This window comes from Peromyscus maniculatus, chromosome 18, assembly GCF_049852395.1.
Source record: "Peromyscus maniculatus bairdii isolate BWxNUB_F1_BW_parent chromosome 18, HU_Pman_BW_mat_3.1, whole genome shotgun sequence".
NCBI classification, from domain to species: domain Eukaryota; kingdom Metazoa; phylum Chordata; class Mammalia; order Rodentia; family Cricetidae; genus Peromyscus; species Peromyscus maniculatus.
In genome coordinates this window covers 18959099-18982510 of record NC_134869.1, presented here as the reverse complement: position 1 = coordinate 18982510, position 23412 = coordinate 18959099, and the positions used below count along the sequence as shown (strand labels likewise).

Here is a 23412-nt window from a genome sequence, read left to right as displayed (position 1 = left end):
CATCGAAAGTAACTGGATACCTTACGACCTGCTAGGCACCATGAGGTCATTCAGAGCACATAGTACGAGCAAGATACAATTCTTGCCTAAGGTCTGCAATTTGGCAAGTACAGTGAGGGTGTATAAAAAATGACTAAGTGGTCTAAGGTAGAAGTACAACATGCTTAGGTGGGAGGGAGGATCCTGCATTTGGGAAGACGAGAAAAGCCTTGCTGGCTGAAGATGCTAGAACGGCCTTTTACACAGAGGACAGAGTAGTTTCTTCCAACAGTCGGGAGAATTGCCAGGCCCCCTTGAAGACTTTCAAAACACCTTTGCACAAAAATGAACGTCATGAACATCAAGTTCTCAGTTAATGACAGAGGACTGAGAGACCCCTAACAGAAACAGGGACATCGGGTGGGGGGAGCATTTCAGGGCTTTCTAGTTTTAAAGGCTTTAGTGGCGATCATCTGTCTAGTTTAATGTTTTAAAGGACGTAGAGCAGTGCTAGCTCTCGGGAGGGAGAAGCAGCCGGAATCGGAACTCAGTAGAAGCAAGAATCGGAGTTGGGGGGTGGGGCACCAGAGACCGGGGGAGTGGAGTGGTGGGGTAGCCGTTCCTACAGCTTTGCCTCTGGAGCCACGCACCCTATCCTGGGCTGACTTAGTCACCACGGGTGCAACACCCACGTTCCAGAGCCAGAGGAGACACTGGATTGAGAGAGGAAGGGTGGCTTCTCGTTAGCAAAACCGAGGGGCACTAACCCAGACGGAACGGGAAAGAGGGAAAAATGGATCTGGCCAGACCGGAAGGACAATGGTCTAGGACAAGGAGGATACGATGAGTCAAGAGAATGTCGACCGGACATCTGGGCAGAAATGCCAGTCCAGTGAGAGTGGCGGGCAAACCTCTGGCATATCAGCTACCGCGACCCTGGCTACACCAAAGAGAATCAGAGTACCAAGAGGAAAATCCCAAGTAGAATTAAAGAACGGGAAAGAGAAGTTGAAGGCGCTCAAAACCAGCGATTGTGATTTGCTTATCATCTAAACTCAGCGGAGGAGCTCATTCAGAAATTGCACTAAAGTGAATGGCCCATGGCCTTTGGCAACTGCACTGAAGCAGGCAGTGTGTTGTTTTAAAAATGATAAGACCCCTCCGGGCGGCGGTGGCACACACCTTTAATCCCAGCACTCGGGAGGCAGAGCCAGGCAGATCTGTATGAGTTCAAGGCCATCCTGGTCTACAGAGCAAGATCCAGGACAGGCTCCAAAGCTACACAGAGAAACCCTGTCTCAAAAAAAAAAAACAAAACAAAAAAAAAAAACCTTGCTTGCTTGCTTAGCATGTGCAGTCATGCCGCTGGCGTGGTAGCCGAATCCTAACAGTGTGCTAGCTTACCACGCTACCATAAAACCTAAGGGAACTCCAAGTGAATGACAGACGCCATTCCTCACCACAAAGCTCTCCTGTCAGTCCTCTGGGGAGCACACAGGTCTGTCATTGGAAGGTTTCTCTTTGGCTTCTTGACACACTTGAGTTCAAGCATTAACATGCACCGGTCAAGCTGGGGTTCGGCGGGGGAGCCTAGGTTGTCTCAGCTGCTCAGAAGGCCGAGCCCGAGAGACTGAGCCTGGGAGTTCACGCCCAGCCTGGGTATATCATGAGAGCCAGGTCCAGAGAATAATATTTCTCATTTGTCAGGACTTAAGAAATCTGGAAATGGAAAAGGCCTGTTGAGCTACAGTAGGTCTCGAGAACATTTTGAAAAATGAACATTGCTCACGGGGTCTCTGGTACTAGTTAAAGCCAGGTCTGTCATTTGGGAAGCCAGAGTTCACATCTGGTATTTTCTACCTCACAAGTGGTAGAAATGATAGATTAGAGGGTTGGGAATGAACTCAGCCGGAGAATGCTTTGCCTACCAAGTACAAGGCTCAGGGCTTCATCTCTGGCGCTGAGAAGGATGGGAGAAAGGGGGAGGGAGGGAAGAAAGGAGAAAAAGAGAGAAAGAAATTAGGATTTTGTGACAAACACCAGTATTTGTTGGCATATTGCTGTGTACTTGTTGCCAAAAGCTTTTAACGGTGTTTACTGTAGACCAGTAGACAGGTAGGCAGCTAGATTCAAGGATGAGCAGGCTTTTGAAGTGCTTAAGAAACTGGATGTCACTTTTTGTTGAAGAAAGGTACCCAGGAGCAAAGGGAATGTTGAAGCAGAGCTGTCTTTCTCCCTCGGGAACTCATCCAGATGGATCCCAGCGGCTCCCTGGGGACATCCCCAGCCTAACAGCTGTGGGACACTTTATGTGCTCACTGGGCACGCTGCCATCTCCCTAATAACATGCACAATGGGCTTAGTAGCTGTCCTGTAGTCCAGATGACCTGATTATTACAGATTTGGTCCAGCAGGCAGCTACAGATTAGAAGTCACGGCCACAGGAAAGTGGAAGGGAGCTTTGGGAGTGGTTACTAAAGGGATAAAATGTGGACTGTATAACATGAATATTTGTCTTCTTTCTCAGATGCTGTGAAAAAAGATAAATCGGAGGGCCAAGCATGGTGCACACCTGTAATTCCAGTACTTGGGAGGAAGAGACCAGGGTCAGTAGCCAGTTCCAGGCCACGCTGGCCTATACGATCAGACTTTGTCTCAAACGTAAATAAATAGAAAAGAAAACCTATTCTATCACTTTATATTTCCTACCTTCTTCCTATTGTAAGTTAAAATGAGACCGTTAGGAAAATTGTTATGACATTATATTTAGTGAGAAAAACAGAACTGCAAATACCAGTGCTTCTCAAACTTCGTTTCATGGATCTTTTTGTTGTTATTATTGAGACAGTGTTGCTCTGTGTAGCCCTGGCTATCCTGGAGCCTGTTATGTAGACCAGGCTGGCCTTGAACTCATAGAGATGTTCCTGCCTCTGTCGCCCAAATGCTGAGGTGAAAGGCTTGTGTCACCATGTCTACCTTGAATCTTTAAAAAAAAAAATTTAAAAATAACTTTATTATAGAAAAAAAACCCTTGCAAATTAAAAAAAAAAGTCAGACACCAAAATTCTTAGTTCTTGGGCTATAAATTCCCTATGAAAATGTGTTCAAACAATGTTTTTTTTTCATTATCTAAAATGTAGATTGAATTAAATGACAGCTTTAAATGTCTCTGAAAATAATAAAATGTTGGGAAAATGTTATAATTGAGCAGTACAGCTTTGTAAATTCCTACTTGCTTTAGTTAGGGTTTTAATTGCTGTGAAGAGACGCCATGACCACAGCTACTCTTATAAAGGAAAACATTTAACTGAGGCTAGGCTTACAGTTTCAGAGGTTCAGTCCATTGTCATGGCCGGGGGGAGAAAGCCAGGCAGACACCACGGCAGGCTCCTAATAACTCAGCTAAGGACTAGGCCTCAGTTCCTGCTCCTTGAAACTGGACAGGCAGTTTCTGAGGAAGCCACAAAGGACAGTCACTGTTCAGCACCCCTCACAGCAGGGATGAGGGAGATACCAGGTACCAAGCCCGGGCCACTGGGCCAGTCCCCACAATCAGTGGCTCAAGGTAATAACCAAAAAAGTACTAAACCTGAGACTCGTCCAGGCCTGCCCCCAAATGGAAAACTGTAGCCTTAACCAGCCCCTGCTAGCCCTAGCCAATTAGGACGTACTAATATGATTGCCACTTGTGTAAGCCAATCATATCTGGGATGACCTAACTGTCCCTGAAACTCCCCTTAGCTGTGCTTAAAAGGAGCCTGTGAGCTCCTCTCTGGGTCCCCATTTTGCCAATGTGTAGGATGTGTGGCCCCAGCATGCTTTAGTCTCGAGATAATAAACACTCTTGTTGATTGAATACATGGATGGTGGTCTTTTGTGGGACTTCTCCAGGACCTTAACAGTGGGGAAACATGGTGGCATGCAGGCAGACATGGTGCTGGAGAAGGAGCCGAGAGTTCTACGTCTTGATCCACAGGCAACAGGAAATGAACTGTCTACCACACTGAGTATAGCTTGAGCAAAGGAGACCTCAAAGCCCACCCCCACAGTGACACCCTTCCTCCAACAAGGCCACACCTACTTCAGCAAAGCCACGCCTCCTAATAGTGCCACTCCCTTTGGGGGCCAGTTTCTTTCAAACCACCACAATACTGAAATACATTACCAGCTTTATTAATTTATTTATGCATATGTATGTGTGCATATTAAGGGGTATCCATGTGTACGTGTGTGGTATGTGTGTGTGTGGCAGAGGCTAGTGTCAAGTGTCTTTAGTTGTACTTCATTTTTTGAGAAAGAATGCCTCTCACTAAACTTGGAGCTTGCTGAGTTATAGCCAGAGTTCCTGGCCAGCAAGCCTGAGGTATCTTGTCTGCCCTTTCCCTTCCCCCAAGTGCAGGGATGACAGGTGTGTGCCGGGGTGGGTTTTGTTTGTTTTTTTTTTTTTTAAATGCTTGTTCTGGGAGATGGTTGTGTAACAGTTTCCTCTGAGATTGAAACATTCGGTCCAGCGGGGAAGCCCCCTCAGCAGGAAAGTAAACAACTCAAAACAGCTTCAGGAAGTCCCTGAAACTGAGCAGATTCTCTGGGCCCCTCCCTGCCAGAGTAAGCATAAAACCTGAGAGCACTGCTCAGATGAGGGCGCGGATGCCAAGAAGACTCTTAGGTGAGTGGAGCTGCCAAGACAATGCTCAGAGGAGAAGAGCTGAGAAGAAGCCTCAGGGCAGGCCCGGTGCCAGGAAGAGAGAAGAACCCGGGAAGGACGCTCTCCAGCCTCATGAGCCGCCTGCAGGCTGTGCAGTGTGCTCCAGGTTCCGGGGTTTGGGAGCTGTCACCCCTGCTGGGGTGGGCTTTGGGGGTGCAGCTGTCTGTGAGTCATTTCTGCTCCTGTAAGTAACTCCTCACCCCTACTCCTGTAAGTGACCCCTCACCCCTACTCCTGTAAGTGACCCCTCACCCCTACTCCTGTAAGTGACCCCTCATCCCTACTCCTGTAAGTAACTCCTCACCCCTACTCCTGTAAGTGACCCCTCACCCCTACTCCTGTAAGTGACCCCTCCCCCTACTCCTGTAAGTGACCCCTCACCCCTACTCCTGTAAGTGACCCCTCCCCCTACTCCTGTAAGTGACCCCTCACCCCTACTCCTGTAAGTGACCCCTCACCCCTACTCCTGTAAGTGACCCCTCACCCCTACTCCTGTAAGTGACCCCTCACCCCTACTCCTGTAAGTGGCCCCTCCCCCTACTCCTGTAAGTGACCCCTCCCCCTACTCCTGTAAGTGACCCCTCACCCCTACTCCTGTAAGTGACCCCTCACCCCTACTCCTGTAAGTGACCCCTCACCACACTCCTGTAAGTGACCCCTCATCCACACTCCTGCAAGTAACCCCATAAAATGCATTGGGTCACCAAGTTGGTGGGACTTAGGTGGTATCCGTACTTTGGTCTGTCATGGCTTTCCTATCTGTGGTGAATAGACACGTATGCTGTGTCTCCCTTGGGAAGTTTCGTCACACACCAGAGATCAAATCTGAAGTCCTCACGCTCACTGTGCAAGGGTTTTCCTGGCCCAGCCTGCCGCCTCAGCCCCATCCCAGCTTTAAACACACAGCCGCGGTAGGGAAAGGAGACCAGAAGACAGATGCAGTTCACGTCAGAGAGCAACCTCTGTGGGTTGGAAACAGTTGGGGGCCGGGGGCAAAGCGTGGGGGCCCAGAAAGCACAGCTCTTTTGGTTCTGATTTCTGAATCGGGCGGGCGGCAGAGGTCAGTTCAGACCAATGGGCAGAAGGGAGCTAAGGAGGGACCACCATGAGGCGCTTCTTAAAGATACAGAATGGGTCAGGTTAGCCTCGATCATGAAAGGCGGTTGGAAACAAACCACGGCCTGTGTTTTTACTTTGCAATCTGTACAACTAGTGGGCATCACTGGGGAGACTTACATTTTCTACTGTGATGTTCTACATTTTTCCTGATATATATACAAAAACCAGGGGGAAAAAAAACTCTATTAAAATGCCCCTCAGCTGTATTTCACCTTCACATTTGTGGGGACAGGCGATGGCTTTATTAAACCTCAGACTAAAGAACGCCCCTCAGAGGATTCCCAAACTGTCCCCTGATTTGAGGCAATCCTCACGGCTCCAGACCAGACTTGGAAATATGGCAGCGGACGTATGGGTCTCACCTGAGTGTCGGAGTGCAGAGAATCCTTGCTCATCCCCCCAATCCCAGGTCGGCTCACTCTTATTGTGTGGAGAGGGCAAGGCAGGGAGTTCGTGGTACCAATCTGCATCAGCACTGCTAACAGAACAGAAAACAAGGGCAAACTGAGTAAAAATGCATCTTGTTACGTAGATCCAAACCTCCCTATTTCCCTTTCCAGACACCAGAGCTGTTTTAGGAGATAACTGTGCAAAATAACTTATTTTGCAAAATGAACTAGATAATTTCCTTAAAAAAAATTGCATGAACAAATTATTCTGCAAACTGAAAAAAAATTTTTTTAAAGGAGATGTGAGCAATGTGTGCGGTCACTGCCCGATTGAGTTCCGAGAGTCTGAACTATTCTAGACAAGACCACGAGGCATGCGCGCTTACCTGCTGGTGCAGTCTCCAGTGAGCGGGTCGCAGCTCCCCGCACAGTCGCAGGGTCTGCAGCCGTAGTCTCCGAAGCCCCAGTAGCCTACCATGCACCTGTCGCAGTGTGGCCCGGCCACCCCAGGCTTGCAGGGGCAGTCGCCGTTGCTGGGGTCACAGAAGGTCACCGAGCCGAAGGGAAGGGTAGCCGATCCGACCGGGTGGCAGGCACATGCTACAACAGAAGAGACCGTGGACTGGTGAGTGGCTGAGGGATCGGATCGTCCGTCCGGGTGGCGCGTACGCCTGGCAAATGGTCTCACCTCACCCAACAGCAGCATGTTTCTGAGACTCCTCCTTCGGCCTGGGGAACGAAAGCTAAACTACAGATAAGCAAGGTGTACTTAGAAAGCGCGTCGGCCGCACAAAGAGCCGTGTCATGTATTCTAAAGTTGAGAGCATTGCACACGAACACCTTTTGGTTGAGGGTGACCAGGGTAAACCAGTGAGGAAGACAGAGAAGGAACATTGAAAGAGAAATGAATCGGAAGCAGATTATGCTCTAGGGCAGTGGTTCTCAACCTTCCTAACACTGTGACCCCAACCATAACGTGGCTGCCTCATCACTGTCATTTTGCTACCGTTGTGAATCATAATGTAAATGTGTGGGTCATGCATGACCCACAGGTTGAGAACCACTGTTCTCAAAGTAAAGAGGGTTTTAAGGAAGAGGAACGGCACCAATCGTCTGTACAGAGGAGATGGAGAAAGAGAGTGGATTGTTGCATTTAGCCACGTGAAGGCCTTCATAGGGAAAGTTTCAGTTCAGTGGTAAATGGGAGTGTAATTAAGGAGGACTCTAGAGAGGATTCCGCCTTGAGACCAGAGAGCCGTTTTCAGAGTGAAAACTGGCTGGGGCTGGGGAACCAAATGAGGACTTGGGTTTTTTGTTTGTTTTAAGGGGGTGGGGGTGGAGAAAACGTAGCATGTTGATGTTTGATATTGATTGTGAAGATCTAATAGAAAGGAAAAATGGTGATTCGAGAGAGGAAGAGAGGGAGAGAGAGAGGAAAATTACTGGAGGGCTACCTGAGTGTGTTTGAGAAGGGGGAGGGGGCGGGACCTGATGGGGGCGGGACCTGATGGGGGGCGGGACCTGATGGGGGGCGGGACCTGATAGAGCAGAGGGAAGGGCATTGCCAGTTTACAGAGACCGGAAGGAACTGTACCAGGTGGCCACCAAGGCAGGGAAGAGGTGGTTGCTGCTGGGTTTTTCTCCTGACTGAATGCACTTTGTACCTGACACAGGAAGCGAGATCATTAGATGAGGAAGACCGCATTTGTCTGAGACGTGGGAGAAAGGTTTGGGAAGCCAGGTACGGCCATTGGCTAGGCAGCATGGGCCACACCTGAGGTTAGAGACTGTGAATGTGTAGTGTCCCTCAGATACATTAGCTGGTTTCCTCCAGTTTCATGTAGCAGAGCAGGTTCAGGATTGGTGTAGGATGAGATGGATTTAATCTGGGTGGGGTCAGCCTGGTTCCTCAGACTGAAATCTATGATAGGCCATTTTTGCAAGCCTGTCTTCTCAGCCCTCCCTAAACTATCTACCTCTCACAAAGTCACAACATCAGTGTTTTCCTTGCCTCTGGGATAGAGGATGTGAATAAAGTGTGTGTGTGTGTGTGTGTGTGTGTGTGTGTGTGTATCTATAAGAAATGCACTTATTTGGTTCATTATATATTATAAACTGTGATCTCAGTTGGGTCTGCTAACTGATGCTCAGTTGGATTTCTTACGGATTAATGACTTCAGAGTTTTCAAATGGACCCAGGGCACAGTTCTGCTCTGGCAGACACGTAGAATGTTAGGGAGACGAGAGAAGCAAGATTTGACAAGGACACGTAAGGCAGAAGGTGTGGGAGCGAGAGAAGAGTTTGCACAGAAAAGGTTTGTGTGTGTGTGTGTGTGTGTGTGTGTGTGTGTGTGTGTGTGTGTGTGTTTTTAAAGAGAGAGAGAGAGTTTGAGGCTATGGCCCTGTGCAAGAAAACCACAAACAATAACAAAGAGACTTATAAAGACCATCTGGATGAGAAAGAACCTGTCAAGAGCAAGCAGATGTTGAAGAAAGTTTAAGCTTCCTGGTTTGTGAAAAGGAATGACATTGTTTATGAAGATAAGCAAGAGAATGTTGAGATAGATAGAATAGATAGATAGATGATAGATAGACAGACAGACAGACAGATAGATAGATAGATAGATAGATAGATAGATAGATAGAAGGTTGGGATGGATAGACAGATGGATGGATGGTAGGTAGATAGAAAGATAGATAGACAGACAGACATAGATGATAGAAAGTTGATAGATAGATAGATAGATAGATAGATAGATAGATAGATAGATAGACAGAAGGTTGGGATAGATAGATAGATAGATAGATAGATAGATAGATAGATAGATAGATAGATAGATAGACAGACAGAAGGTTGGGATAGATAGATAGATAGATAGATAGATAGATAGATAGATAGATAGATAGATAGACAGACAGACAGAAGGTTGGGATAGATAGATCTGTGTTGGGGATGGGGATTACAAAAGGGAGAAAACATGAACTCTGGGTCAAACATGTTAGCTACCATGTGCTTGTGGGATATGCTAATAAGTTATAATGGACAACTGGAAGTAATCTGAGGCGTAGGAGAAGAGTTGGAGGATCACAAGGTCAGTTTAAAGAGTTTTCAGGTAGTTGAAGTGAAGAGACCATGGCGAAACCCCCAAAAGTGGGCGGACAACCACAGACCCAGCATGGAGGTCATCCTTACATCCAGACCGATGGAGGAGCACTCACTCAGAGATGCGACCGTTAAGGGTTAGATGGGGAGAAGAAAAAGAAAAGGAACCGTGGAAAACAAAGGTTGAGAAGGTGTCCAGTGTCAAATGGTGTCAAACACCACAGAATGCACAAGCCACCTAAGATTGACAGCAGTCCAGGCCAGGGACACTATCAGGAGGTCGCCAATGACTTTTCTGAGCTGGAGAAATGAGAGCTGGCACACAAAAAGTTAGGTTTTGACTAAGTAAGTGTTAGAGCATTGCCTCAAATGGGTATTACTGGGTAAAGCCTGTGAGACTTGAGTGTGTGTGTAACCCCCTCTCCTCACCCTTCCACATGCTGTCTTGGCCTAAGAACCGTCACAATGGATAGAGTGTTGCTTTTTTCCTGCCAACGGCATGCGTTATCTCTTAGAAGGAATCATTGACTCACTCCGCTCTTCTTATACTCAAGAAGACCTGGGAGTTGATAAGAACACTAATGTGTAGGAAGCATTTGCTGTCTAGAAGGTGTCATTCTTTAGTCAGACTCTGCATGTTGTGCCCTAGCCTATGTCTCCGGTCTCTATTATTTTCATCTCTCATTTATTATTTTCTTGCATCTGTCCCTTATCCCGATTAAGTGCTACCTCCCATTTCTAGACACACACTCCGCTGTTTCCCATTTCTGGGCTTTCACTGAGGGAAGGGATAGCCCACCCTGTACACACAGTTTTCAGTACTGCATACATCACTCACGTCTGTCTCAGACGTCATCCCCAATTCATCCGTTGGAGGCGGCGCGTGCTCAGGGCAAGCGTGTGGAGAGAGAGGACAAATTGGCTGAAGTCTGTTCTCTTGTTCTACAGCGAAGGTTCAAGTACCTCAAGTGCTTTCCCCAACTGAGCCACCTCAGCAGTCCAAAGACAGACGGAAACAGAAGCTGATGACATTCGGAAGAGAGGAGCACCGTCCATCACCCTGCTCTCCACGCCCCTCTCCACAGACCCCGGCTTGGCGCCCAAGGCAGTCATTCCTGGCGCCTATGGAAGGGTAAATTTGTGGTCTTTAAGGCGTTGGCTCTAATCCCCACGGTGGATGTAATCCACCGTTTCTTTGAATCCTTTGGCTGCTCCATGGATAACATTTCTTCCTAGAGCTTTGTGAGCATTTTACTTTAAATTATCAACAGTGGTGTGTTTTCTGTCAGACTAGACTGTGAGGATCCTGTCTACCTTCTTTTTGCTTAGTTGTTGTTTTGTTTGTTTGTTTTCGAGACAAAATTTCTCTGGGCAACAGCCCTGGCTGTCCTGGGATTTACTTTGTTGTTGTTCTTTTTAAACCTTTCTGAGTCTCGTGGTTCTGTTTGGTTGAGGGAAGATTGAGTGAGTGATAATCCATGTATCTAAACATAACAAATCATTATGAATTCTAAATGCTAAAAACCCCACATTAAACTAAATTAAAATGCAATGATAAAAACTCTTAACAAATGGCCGAAAGGACCGTGGTCCTCTATCCGCTCATTTAGTCCGCGAACATTTACTGAACAGCCACTGTGTGCTGAGTAAGGGCTGAGAGGATGGCTAGGGATCTGAGTTCAACCAGACAGATAATCTTTGCCCTTTGAAGAGACTCAGTTTACAAGAATAGTTATTCCAGAGCCGATGAGGTGGCCCAGAGGGCAGACGTCAGCATGCAAACCTCACAGGAGTTTGGTTCCTAGAACCACGGTGGAAGGAAAGAGATGACTCTTGAAAGTTGTCTTTTGACTTGTCTCGTGTGCACCATGGCACGCTCTCACACATACACACACACACACACACACACACACACACACACACACACCTTACACATCGCAAACATACCACACACACCATACATACACCATACATACATACACCCCACACATGCCATACACACAGATACCATACACCCACCACACACATACACACACACACACACACACCACACACACACCATACATACATACACACCACACATGCCATACACATACACACACCATACACCCACCACACACATATACACACACACCATACGCATATACACACATGTATAAACATGCACAAACATACACCATACACACACACCACACACACACATATGCACACATCATACACACACAAACACACACCATACACACACACAATAATAAAAATTAAAAATTGAAAGTAATAACAACTATCCCAATATAAAAGGACTTACCTAACATAAAAAGAGAAAAAAGATTTTATCTTTAAAACACTGAGTTTTTTGTGGTAATAATGTCATTGAAGTTAATGCAGTTATGTGTTGTGTGTCTTCATTAAGCTTCCTAATTTTTTCAAGTGTTTGATTATGAGGATCTTCCAGAATTCTCTCTTAAGATATCAAATCATTATTGATTTATCACTTGTTCTTAAAAACAACTTCTCTTTATTATTGGGTTGTGTGCATATGATGTGTATATTATGTATGTATGTATGTATGTACGTATGTGTATGGTGTGTATATGTATGATGTAGGTATTATGTGTGGTGTGTACCTAACCTGGCACATGTGTAGAGGTCAGAGGACAGCTTTGTACAGCCAGCTTTTTCCTTCTGCCGGAATGTGGGCTCCAGGAATTGAATGGAGGTCATGGAGGAGGTGCCTTTTCCTGGTGAACTATCTTCATGGCCTTGTCAATGGGTTTCATTACTTGTTTTTCATTAACCAGTGTGTAAAGTTTATATAATATGGAATATGAATATACCAAAATAGCTTGTACAAAACAGCATAGAGATGGTATTAAATCAAACCATATGAGAATGCATAACACTTTCATAATTTTTAGATGTTTAAACCAACAGTTACTGCGTCACTCAGTTAAATCATTTTGGTTCCTGACAGCAGCCACGGGAGCTTGAGACAGAAGGCAGATGTCGTAGGACCCCTGTCCGTGGGACCCCACTCATAGCTTTTCCAGTAATGGAAAAAGGGGGGGAAAAAGTATGTCTAGGAGTTGACCTCTCAGCAGGAGCTTATGTTTTAAACCGACACACATGTCAGGAATGGCCAGAGAAGAATGCGATTCTATCACGTGCACTGGTGGATTTCTGTCAATGTGACTTTTTGCATAATAACAAGACAGAAATACCAGTGGGAAACTATGCAGAACTAGCTGCAGGCAGAGGCCCGGCATCCTCCACAGCTGCCTTCTCAGGCTGCTCGGGGACGCTTGCCCTGCATGCTTGGCTCCCGAGGTTTGCTGGCTGTCAGTACTGGGTACAGAGAATACGCCTGTCTTTTTCTCTTCCAGAACGCACACATTTGTCATTGTTGTTTAGGAAGATTGGTGGGCTTGGGACTGATTGGTCTGCAGGTTATAGTTCAGGTCTGAGTCTCAAACACATATTTTATACTGATTATTCTTTTTTTTTTTCTCTGTGTAGCTTTGGTGCCTGTCCTGGAACTCACTCTATAGACAAAGGCTGGCCTTGAACTCACAGAGATCAGCCTGCCTCTGCTTCCTGAGTGCTGGGATTAAAGGCCTGCGCCGCCACCACCACCCAGGTGATTGTTCTTTTTAAATTCAACTCAAGCATTTTTCTTTTCCTTCCTTCCTTCCTTCCTTCCTTCCTTCCTTCCTTCCTTCCTTCCTTCCTTCCTTCCTTTCTTTCTTTTCCTTTCTTTTCTTTTCTTTTTTTAAACATTTTTTGTTTTCATTAGTATACATTCATTGTGTGTGCTGCTGGGCCACATTAGACATTATCATACAACTATATAATATACTTTGTGCATACTTCCCTCCAGACCCCCTTCCCTTCCCTTTTTCTCATCCCCCTAATGAATTCTTTGTTTCTCCAGAAAGTTTCACTTCTACTATCACAGCATATGTACATATACAATCTCATGTGCCGAAGTAAAATCTAGAACCCACAACTGAGAGAAGACAAGTGCTACCTTTATCTTCCCGAGGCTGTCGGAGTTTAGACACACAGAACGACGTAAGCCCTGCACACTGGCTGGTCATTAGACATGAACCTCGATGGCGATTATTATACAATATTTTCTAATTATTATTATGTCTCTTGAGCAGGAGAAGAAATGACAAGAGGCACTGGATGTCAGGAATGAGTTAGTCTGCAGGGTATGAGAACACAGAACAAACCAGTAAGACCTCACGGCTTGCTTTTGAAGGGACTGAACAGTCCAACGGGTTTTCCAGTTAGCCGCTCTCTCTACCTTGCCCTTGGGAGGAATGTGGTGGCAAACAGCAGCATACCTTTCTTGATTGCCCTGCGGCTTTAGAAAGAAGTTCCTCTTCGGTCCTTTCCCTGGATAAAAACATCGACCTATCACTCATGTGCTAAATTAGAGTATGAGGAAAAAGTAGGGTGTGATTTATGGTCCCAGGGCTTACACAGAGTGAGTCTGTAATGTGATGTAGGACAGGGGTCGAAGCCGCTTGGCTGCATGAACATGGAAGAATACAAATACCAGGGACTATGGCCATGAGCCCCACAGCCCCATTTTTTTGTGATGGACAGCTAAGGCCTTGGGAGGGGAATCCAGGGGAGACCACAGCTGCTCTTTCACCCTCGTTTTGACCTTCAGCAGGACGGGAACCCCTGTTACGGTGTCTCCCACTCCGAGACTGGTCCATGGCACCAAGCTCTCCCCGGAACGATCAGTCGGGGCTCCCCAGCGTCACCTGGTAGCCCCCTAACTTGGGCTGTTCTGCGGGCCAAAGATACCCAGAGAGCAAAATACCCTGAAAGTATTTGTTCCTGATTTAGCGTTTCTAAAAACAGCACTCAGAGTTCAAGGCCCTCCCTCAGCTGGGAAAGATGTGGCTGCTCAGGACCTTTCACCACTGGCCGGCGGCCACTCCCTTGGCACGGCCTCCCAGGCTCCCAGCATTGTTTTCTCCTGGAAAGGCCAAGGCCCTACCCAACTTCTGATAGGGGATTTCAGAAGCTGGCAGCCGCTACTGAAGCTCATAGAGGGAATGGGAACTTAGGGGGATGCTTTGGAGATGCCGCTTGGAGCAGAGAGGAGATAGCATAAGCTGTTACAAATGTATTAAGTGTGAAACTAAATAAATAATAGCTAAAAGGGGCCCTTCTATCTTTCTGAGGGCCACTGTTTATTCCTTCCATTCTACTGTTATCTCTCTTTGGTAATAGATGGGCAGCTACAGAAACAACCCGTTCTGCAAGGGAATGAATAGCTATGAAATGAAAAATAAGGCGCATGAATCTCACCTTGTGAAAGGCAGGATAGCACCTACGGAACATGTTCCTGTTGACCCTTGAAAGGATAAATACTTTCTATTCGGTGACAGCTAGCCAATCCATCATAGCCAATATGCACTTGAGAAATGCCATTTTCAAAGCAAATCATGCTTGGATAAATTTGATAAGTAATCCATATTAACATTTGCCTTTAATTTACTGAAATTGATTCTCTCACGAGTTAGATGTGCCACATGGCATAGGAAAATCCATCCATAAGATAGGCTTTTATTCAATGTCTTCAACAGTAAATGGAAGGCAATTTAGTATATCTCCTATCTGCCTTTGGTGAAATTTTCAGTGTACAATAAATAAATAAATACTAACGTCATGGCCTTTATTTTTAATCTATGACTGAAGCCGATGGTCAGACCTTTGTTTTTTTGTATCATTCTTTTCCTGTTTACCGATTGTAACCATGCCAGTTTCTATTTATTCCTGGACATATCTAAGAGATCTCACGTGGTTTAAAAAAAAAGTTATAATCTCTGCTTGTGACTTTTTAAACTCAAGAAAGCGCTTCTGAGTACACAGATGAATTTAATTTACTAGAAAACTTCTAGATAGGATTTTATGTACTCTTCTTGACTTTGAAGAATTTTGTCCTGCCATACACCACAAAAATATTATTATTGTCCATATCATACTTTTAAGAGAAATACCACCTGTCCAGCCTCCTGTATTCCTGTTCTACTCAGTCACCATCTTGCCCAGCACCCCTCTAGGAATGGGGTCATCTCTAATGCACCTTTTTTCTCTAGAGAAAGAAGTCCTCTTCCCTACTGTCGGCACGTGTCTGGGGGCTCTTCTCTGAGCAGACACAATGAGTCAGGTCTATAATCTATCGTGGTATTTGTTTCTCCTAATGCTTCTACAGCTTTATCTATTTATTCATTAAAGATTTATTTATTTACTTATTTATTTATTTCTTACATTCAATGCTTCATCGAGACCAGTTTTATTATTTACTACTGTAATAAAAATATTATAACTCTGCAGGAGACATTCTCCACCCAAAATAATGCCTTTCACTGAAAGTAATTCTTCCCACATGAATCAATCTGAAATTCCTTTTCTTTCTTTCTTTCTTTTTTTTTTTTTGCATGCAATTATCTCTAATTATACCTCTTTGTTCTAGGGCAATAGCTTGTTTTAAAATCACCACTTTGCATTCCTCTATACTTTTTGGGTAGCTATAGAAACTTTCGGTTTAGTGCTTATTTAATGTTTATTATCTTTATCAAATGTAAAACGGTATATCTAATTTATTTATTCAATGAACTTTACTTTCTGTTTGAGAGAAACTGCAGAGAATTTATTAATATTTATTGCTTCCCAAGTTGTGCATGTGTGTATGTGTGTTTTAGAGAGAGAGAGAGAGAGAGAGAGAGAGAGCGCACATGTGCTGGGATACTCTACTATTGATCTGTATCTCCAACTCTTTTTCTTTCTTTCTTTTTTTTTTAGACAGGCTTTCCCATGCAGCCCAGACTGGTCTTGAACTTAAGATCTTCCTGCCTCTGCCTCCCAGTGCTGGAATTAAGGTATGTGCCACTATGTATAGCCTTTATGGACTTTTATTTATCAGTTTATAATGGTTCTTATAGGAAGAGTGTAAATGTTAATATATATTACTTAATCTTTTTAAAGAATTATCTTAGTGTGGTCCTTATATCATATTGGTTTTTTTCCTGTTTCTTTCATTTTCTTACCCCTCTGATTTTACTTTTTGGATTAAAACTAAAAAGCTGCCACACTGCTGGTTCTATTTAAACTTTGCTTTTCAAAAACAGTTACTTCATTCTGATTCTCCGTTGGAATCATCCACCCTTGCTTTCAGAATAAAACAGAGACGCCTGTGTTGTTCATGTGCCATAAAATGAACTTCCATGGCTTTGCCAAATTGCACTTGGACAGGAAGGGTCCACCAGTGGACTACGGGTGAAGGGACTTTACTGGCACCTGGAAAGCAGTGCCCTGGGCATAGGCACAAGATTGAAGATGTCTCTGGTTCCTAACTGTGTTCATGGTAAGGCATTCTGGATTTCGTTAATGCATAAGACAAATGGGAAGGATAGACTCAGTATACTGGGGGTTGGGGGTATGTGTGAAATAACGAAGAGCAATCTAAGTGACGAGAAATGTGTAGGCTTCGCCTTGTGAACTGCCTGTGCGGGTAGACTGTGGAGGACTGAAACCAGCCACCACCCGAGGCATTTGTATTTCTCCTGTGCATTGAGTTCTTTTTGCCTCAGCTAGGATGAAGACGGTGGGAAGATTCAAGGGAGGAAAAGCAGTTTGGATGAGAGACTCACTAGTGTATGTAACTGTAACTGAGGAGACAGATAGGCTGTTCGGGAACATTTGATTTGGGGTTCAGAGCAGGGAGAGCAAGTTTATTTTTATCCATGTGCTCCTAAAAGGCAATTGGCTGAACTTATTCTGGCCACTCAGGATGAAGACTGATGATGACCTTTCAGGAGGTGGCTGCTTCCATATTTTAATCTGTTTCCAGCTGCTGCTTTTCTTAAATATTGAGGAAGACTACGCAGTGGTTAAAAGTGTGTTTCTTGACGTTAAAAAAATTTTTTTTTCTATTATACAGGAACTAACTGGGTGTGTCCTAAGAAGAGCCTAACTCTGTTCTGCAAGGCATGTGTTCAAACATCTGTTTTAAACATGCTCTATGAAAGTGAGGAAAATTTGTACAGAAGCATCATAGACTAGCTGTCAGTAGTCCATGCCCACTCAATTTCCCACCCACACAACACTTAATAAATCCTTTAGTGTTGAAAAGAAGGGGATGGGGAAGGAGAAAATTTGGGAGGAATTGGATTCAAGGATTATTCCAATGCCAAAGCAATAACATACAGTAGCTCAATGCTGTACTGTTCTGAAATAGGTCATTATAGAACAAACCTAAATGTCGGTGTGGTGGAAATTAGGTTTATTATAACTTGTAGACTCATTACAACAATCTGCTTTAAAGACACACACACACACACACACACACACACACACACACACACACACACAAAATCTATATACTATGAATAAGAAGTTCTGTGATTGGAGTTTCCAGGTAACTATTGTGAAATGGTTACATAGAAAACAGACATCTTAGAATTTTTTTTTCACAGATTATCTTGGAGAAAAACAGGTTCTATGCTAAACATCTTACATGGGAGAAGACAGCAAACACGCATGCTTCCCAGCATAGGTGAGTCAGAAAAAGCATGCCTAGCCCGAGTTTTAGCAATGCTTTGGGGTTTCCTGCCAGAGGTTTGGCGCACTCAGCAAGGAGATTACATCACAGGCGGTCGTTAGCTCAGAGTGGAAGTGAAGACAGCTCACCCCACAGATAGGATTGGTGAAGAGGGGTCCTCGGAGGCCAGGAGGGAGACGGAAAGGCTAAATCAAAGTCACCAAGGATGCTTATAAAGAACTGTGGGTTTGCGGATCACCTCCCTGTTCGGGTGTCTGCCAGGAGATTCACTTTTCACGTGCAGCAAGGGCTTCTGGGTGATTCTGATCCACAGCCAGTGAGCACAGAGAACAATGCTTGCCCTTGGAAACGTGGGCTGGGAAGGTGGCCAGACTACGTGCCAAGGGGGGGGGGGAACACCCCACTTACGTTTATCATCTGTTTGGTTTCCTAGTGAAAACATCAGGGGCTTCGGATGTAAGTGCTCGCCTAGCCTGGGAGTCCCTAGCCGGTCTTCGGCATCCCTCACCCTCCAAATCTGGTAATTAGGGCTCTGTCTCCACCCCACTGAAAGACAGTACACCACTGGGTGCCACGTGGTGTAGTCTCCCATTTCTAACACCCCTGCTGTAGCCAAACCAACCCAGGTTATAGTTCCGTAAGAGAGCTGAGGTTTCAACCGAGCCTCTGGGAAAGAAACTGTGCTCCTTCCGACTCATTCAGAGTAACTCAGGCCACAGAGAGAGGGAGCACTCTCCCCCGTCCTCCCGGCCCTTAGCAACCGCTGAGTTTGAGTCTGTTTCTGTTCTTAGCCCTAAATTCAGCTGGGAGACTCACATTTTCCCCTGTGTTTACAGACCTTAAATGCACTGTCCCTTAAAAACACTTCTTTTCCTTACTTGTGTAAATAAATTCAGTTTCAATGATCTCCACTTGTCTTAAACAAACAAACAACATCCTAGGACTTCTCAGAAGCGATCCCTTGGCCTGGAAATGTGCGGTGGATAGTCCCACAGTGACTCTGGGTAAGGCTGGAATAAAGAGGAAGTGAAAACAGATGACTTAATTGCTCACAGGAATTAGTCTATTGACAGCAGATTTGGCACAGGGCCATGTTTATTCAAGTTTGATGGATCTGTGACAGTAACTGAAGTGTACACATAAGGACCATTCCTTGTCGCACATCGGGACAGCGAGAGGTACAAAAACAGCTACAACGCTAGTGTGGCCACAAGTCCTTGGCTGTTGTGCAGATGTGTTGAACGGATTCCCAGTGCTGATGTCACTGTTTGCCACCGAGCTAAGGTGACCGACCAGGTGGCATCCTACTAAACCTATGGGAGCAGTCATGAGGACGGATGTCATCAGTCTGCTTCATTCCTTAGATCACTCATTCACGGCCACCAAGACACTCATTGAAATTGTAAAGTGGGACGATAATTTCAGAGGAAAAGAAAAGTCCATGAAGGAATACTGCAGGGGATTTCCTGAGGAAGTCACCCTCAAAATGTCCTCATTTGATTCCCAGCCTCTCCCCAGGGCATGCAGTATGTCTTTCCCTCCTGTGACACAGAGATCCTAATAGTACTTATATAGAAGCACTTTTGAACACAGAGATCCTAATAGTACTTATACCAAAGCACTTTTGAAAACGTTCAATGAGTCGGTTCACAGCCAGCCCGTTGGAGAGTGAACAGAGAGTACTGTGCACTCGGGGGGTGGGGTGGGGGTGGGGGGTGGAGGTGGGGTGTCAGCCAGGGCCCGTCCATCATGTCACACCACATCAGTGTATCTGTTGATGAGATCTGTTCCTGTAAGTTTCTTCCCATCAAGCACGTGAGGCCTTTTCAGGAAGACCCTGACATCTTACAGACCTGGTGCTTGACAAGGTGGACCATAAATGTCTTTAAGTGAAGTCTTCTCATAGATAATGGCCACTCGATGAAAGATTTACAGTGGACAGCAGCAAAGTGGGCCTCGGGGAGTCTCAGAGTCAAGGACACTTAAGCCGACTCACTTCCTAAATTGACGGGCCTAGGAAAACATCCCTTCTTGGAATTTCTATGAGCATTTCATGGAATCAAAGTTCTACAGGGGATCACACACATCTAATCTAGATTTCTGTTTTTCTCTCTCAGTAAACTTCTTCAAATGTATTTTAAAATTCTAAGTTTCTATGCACACAAATAGAGATAAAAATCTTTGGTTGATTTGCATGTTGGTTTAAGTAGATATCCTGGCTAACTCACTTAACGCAATTTAACTCTACAAAAGCGCTCGAATACTCTTAATCTTCATTGGAAAGTGTTTTTGCAGCCCTCTCAACCTCTAAGAAAACACAGCCACACGAGGATTTGTTAAAGTGAGGTTTTGACTTCATCTGGGTTGGGATCAGAGGCTCTGCATTTCTGAGCAACAACCAGATGATGCCAATGAGATTAGTCTCTGGACCACACACAGAGGGCAGGTTACTCCTCTGCCTTGGCAACCTCAGTGGAACAAAAACAATAACACCGTTAATCTGAGCGAAATCGTACAAAATCATACATGCTGTTAATGGAGTCACACAAGGAAATAGTCTGGATTTTTTTTTTTTTTAAATCAACCTGTTTCCTTGAAATTCCAAAAAAATAGAAACTGATGGAGAGAAGATCCTAACTGTAGTGATTCTCTATAAGGGCACCTCATATGAGTCTGTACATCACACGCACAACGGATCTCGTGTGTCATCAGAGTTAATAGCTGGAGAGGACACCCAGGGAAACAGTTGATAGGTAGACCCTGGTATGGAAATAAAGAGAATGGCATGGAACATAAATGCCAGCTGGACACAAGATATGGAGAGGATTTAGACAGAAGAACGGGATTGCTACGTTCTGAGACGTATTGCCAGCTCAGAAAGGGGAAATTAACTAGACATTGTATTCTGGGAGAAAGTGGACATGGATGTGACCTCATGTACCCTGGAGTATTCATGAGGTAGATGGAATCATCTACTCTGTAGTGCAGTGGCTATGTAGAGACAAGAAAAAATAGGCCTTCCCCGGTACCTCACCCACCTCCTGAAAACCATCCTAAAATGCCAGACTAGTATCAACCGTTTCCTCAATTCCCCTCTGTGGTACACTGAGCACCGTACACATATTTGCTGACTAGGCATGATCCGCAATATGGCTTATTAGAGTAGTTTCATACTTTGACCCTTTCAGGAGCCCAGAAGGGAAGTGAATCTCAGGATAGCTGAAGAGATTGAAGAACTCAATCGGACAAATGCCATTTGTGGTTTTGTTTAGTTTTGTTCTGAGAATGTCTTAATGTGCTATTATAGAGTTTTCATTGGGACACCATTGGTCTCCTGATAAGGGATCTTTTTTTGTTTTATATTTCTTCTTTTATACCCTTTATATAAAACTCTGGATCTGTGAGTATTTTAGGTCTTAAAAAGCTAGAGTTTTTGTTGTTGTTGTTGTTGTTTTAAACAGCCTTTTTACATTCGACAAGCATAGGAATCATAGCTTGTCACAGAATAGTAGCAAAATCCCCAAATAAAACAAAAAACTAAAATTGGAGATAACTCATTTTGGCTCCAATTCTGCCAGTAAACTTATTCACTTTTTCTTTTTCTATTGGTCAGACTCATTCAAAAATGAGTTTCACATGTTTTAATTCTTCATGTGGCTTTTTTTTAAATAAAATTTTATAAAAGCCAAAAAAAACCACAAAAACCCCAAAATCATGGTAAGGGCCATAGAGATGGTTTATAGGGCAAACGTGCTCACCATGCAAGCCTGATTTGAATTTGATCCCTAGAACCCGCTATTAAAAAAACAAGCCCGGCAGTGGTGGCGCACACCTTTAATCCCAGCACTCGGGAGGCAGAGCCAGGCGGTTCTCTATGAATTCCAGGCCAGCCTGGTCTACAGAGCGAGATCCAGGAAAGGTGCAAAGCTACACAGAGAAACCCTGTCTCGAAAAACCTAAATAAATAAACAAACAAACAAACAACAAACAGGATCAGGAGCGGGCAGAGGCTGGAGAAATTAGCTCAGCAATAAGAGCTCTTGTTGCTCTAGCAGAGGACTTGAGTTTGGTTCTCAGCACTCGTCTTGGGTGGCTTACAACCACCCCAACTCCAGCTCAGAGGGATTCGAGGTCCTCATCTCTGAGGGCACTTTGCCCTCGTGTGCACGTAACCACACACAGACGTACACGCACACAGAATTCAAAATAAGAATCTATGGTGGGGAGAGAGGTCGATTCGGGAACAGTGAGATCTCTTGGAAGCTTGTGGGCCAACTAGTCTGAGGTCTAGAGCAGAACAGCAGAAACAAGAGAGACCCAGGTAAAAAACAAGAGCCAGCTCCTGAAAGTTGTCCTCTGACCCCCATACATGCACATGTGCCCACACTCACACACACGCACAAATACACAGAGATATATTTTTTAAAATAATAAAAGTTAGTGAATAATATATAATGCTTTTAAACGAATTGAAATTATACATCATTAAAGTATATTGCAAATATATAATACTTTACTAATTAAAATTCTGCAATGGCTTCCTGCGTCCTAGAAACTTTTTTTTTTTTTTTTTGACATAGGGTCTCACTATATATAGCTCTGGTTGTCCTAGAACTCACTATGTATACCATGATGGCCTCGAACTTAGAGAGATCTTCCTGCCTCTGCCTCCCAGGTGCTGGGATTAAAGGTATGCACCGCTATGCCCTGCTCAGTGAACATGAACATGTTTAAGACAGTGGGCAAGGCTCTCTAAAATCTACCCAACACCAAGAACCTTTCTGTGTTTCTTTCACTGTTCTGTTTGGCCTTCTACTCTTTAATGGAAATGACTGTTTGCTATCCCATAATGATGCTCAAATGTTGGTGAAATGTCAGAAATTGAGATCGCTTTTAACCATGATAAAATTGTGGCGGGAGCACATTTATATCAGTGTTTTCCAAACTTTCCTGTGCATCAGTGTGGCCTATGACCTGGAGGGTTTGTTAAAACTCAGATTCGTGACTCCCATCAACAGACTTTCTGAATTTGTTTGGTCTCTGTTGGTGCTTAAGCCTGTGCACATCTAACATTTCCCTGTTGACACTGCTGGTCCGCCCCTGGGGGTGACATTTTGGAAATCACTAGTTTGTTAACTTTCACCGAAGTCGAATGAGAAAAGCACAAGTATGATAGGAGCTGCCCGTGTATAAGACGAGAACCACCCTTTGAAAAGGAAGCCGCCTTCCCTGCTCAGATCCTGGTCAAAGCCGAAGGGCTGACACCGCTGTCCATAGCTACACAGAAATCCCCCCCTGCCCGGGTCCCTTTTCTAGTCTCCTCCCCGACAACTTCCCAACCCCTGTTCTAATGCGGACATCTTGACCTCCATGAGTCTGGACGTAGTAGGCGCCTTCCTGTCTTGGAATACTTGCTCTGGGCATTCCCTCTGCCTACAACGTTTCTCACTGTCTTCAGTCTCGGCTCATCTTGCCCACCTAATGGTGACACCCCCATCCCTTCTTATCCTATTCAGTATAGCACTTGGTCAGC

General features: G+C 44.9%; 1 protein-coding gene across 2 annotated transcripts in view; it reads right to left on the bottom strand.

Moving 5' to 3' along the window:
• Nucleotides 1-23412, bottom strand: part of Ntn4 (netrin 4) — a 104112-nt gene that overhangs the window by 7870 nt on the left and 72830 nt on the right. Inside the window, exons 6-7 of one of the 2 annotated variants that reach the window (XM_006988455.3) lie at nt 6579-6792; nt 6166-6281 (exon numbers count right to left, since the gene is read on the bottom strand). In XM_006988455.3, the coding sequence (XP_006988517.1) occupies nt 6166-6281; nt 6579-6792 (330 nt within the window). The remainder of the gene's footprint in view (nt 1-6165; nt 6282-6578; nt 6793-23412) is intronic. The other variant, XM_016006929.2, reaches the window with a different exon arrangement.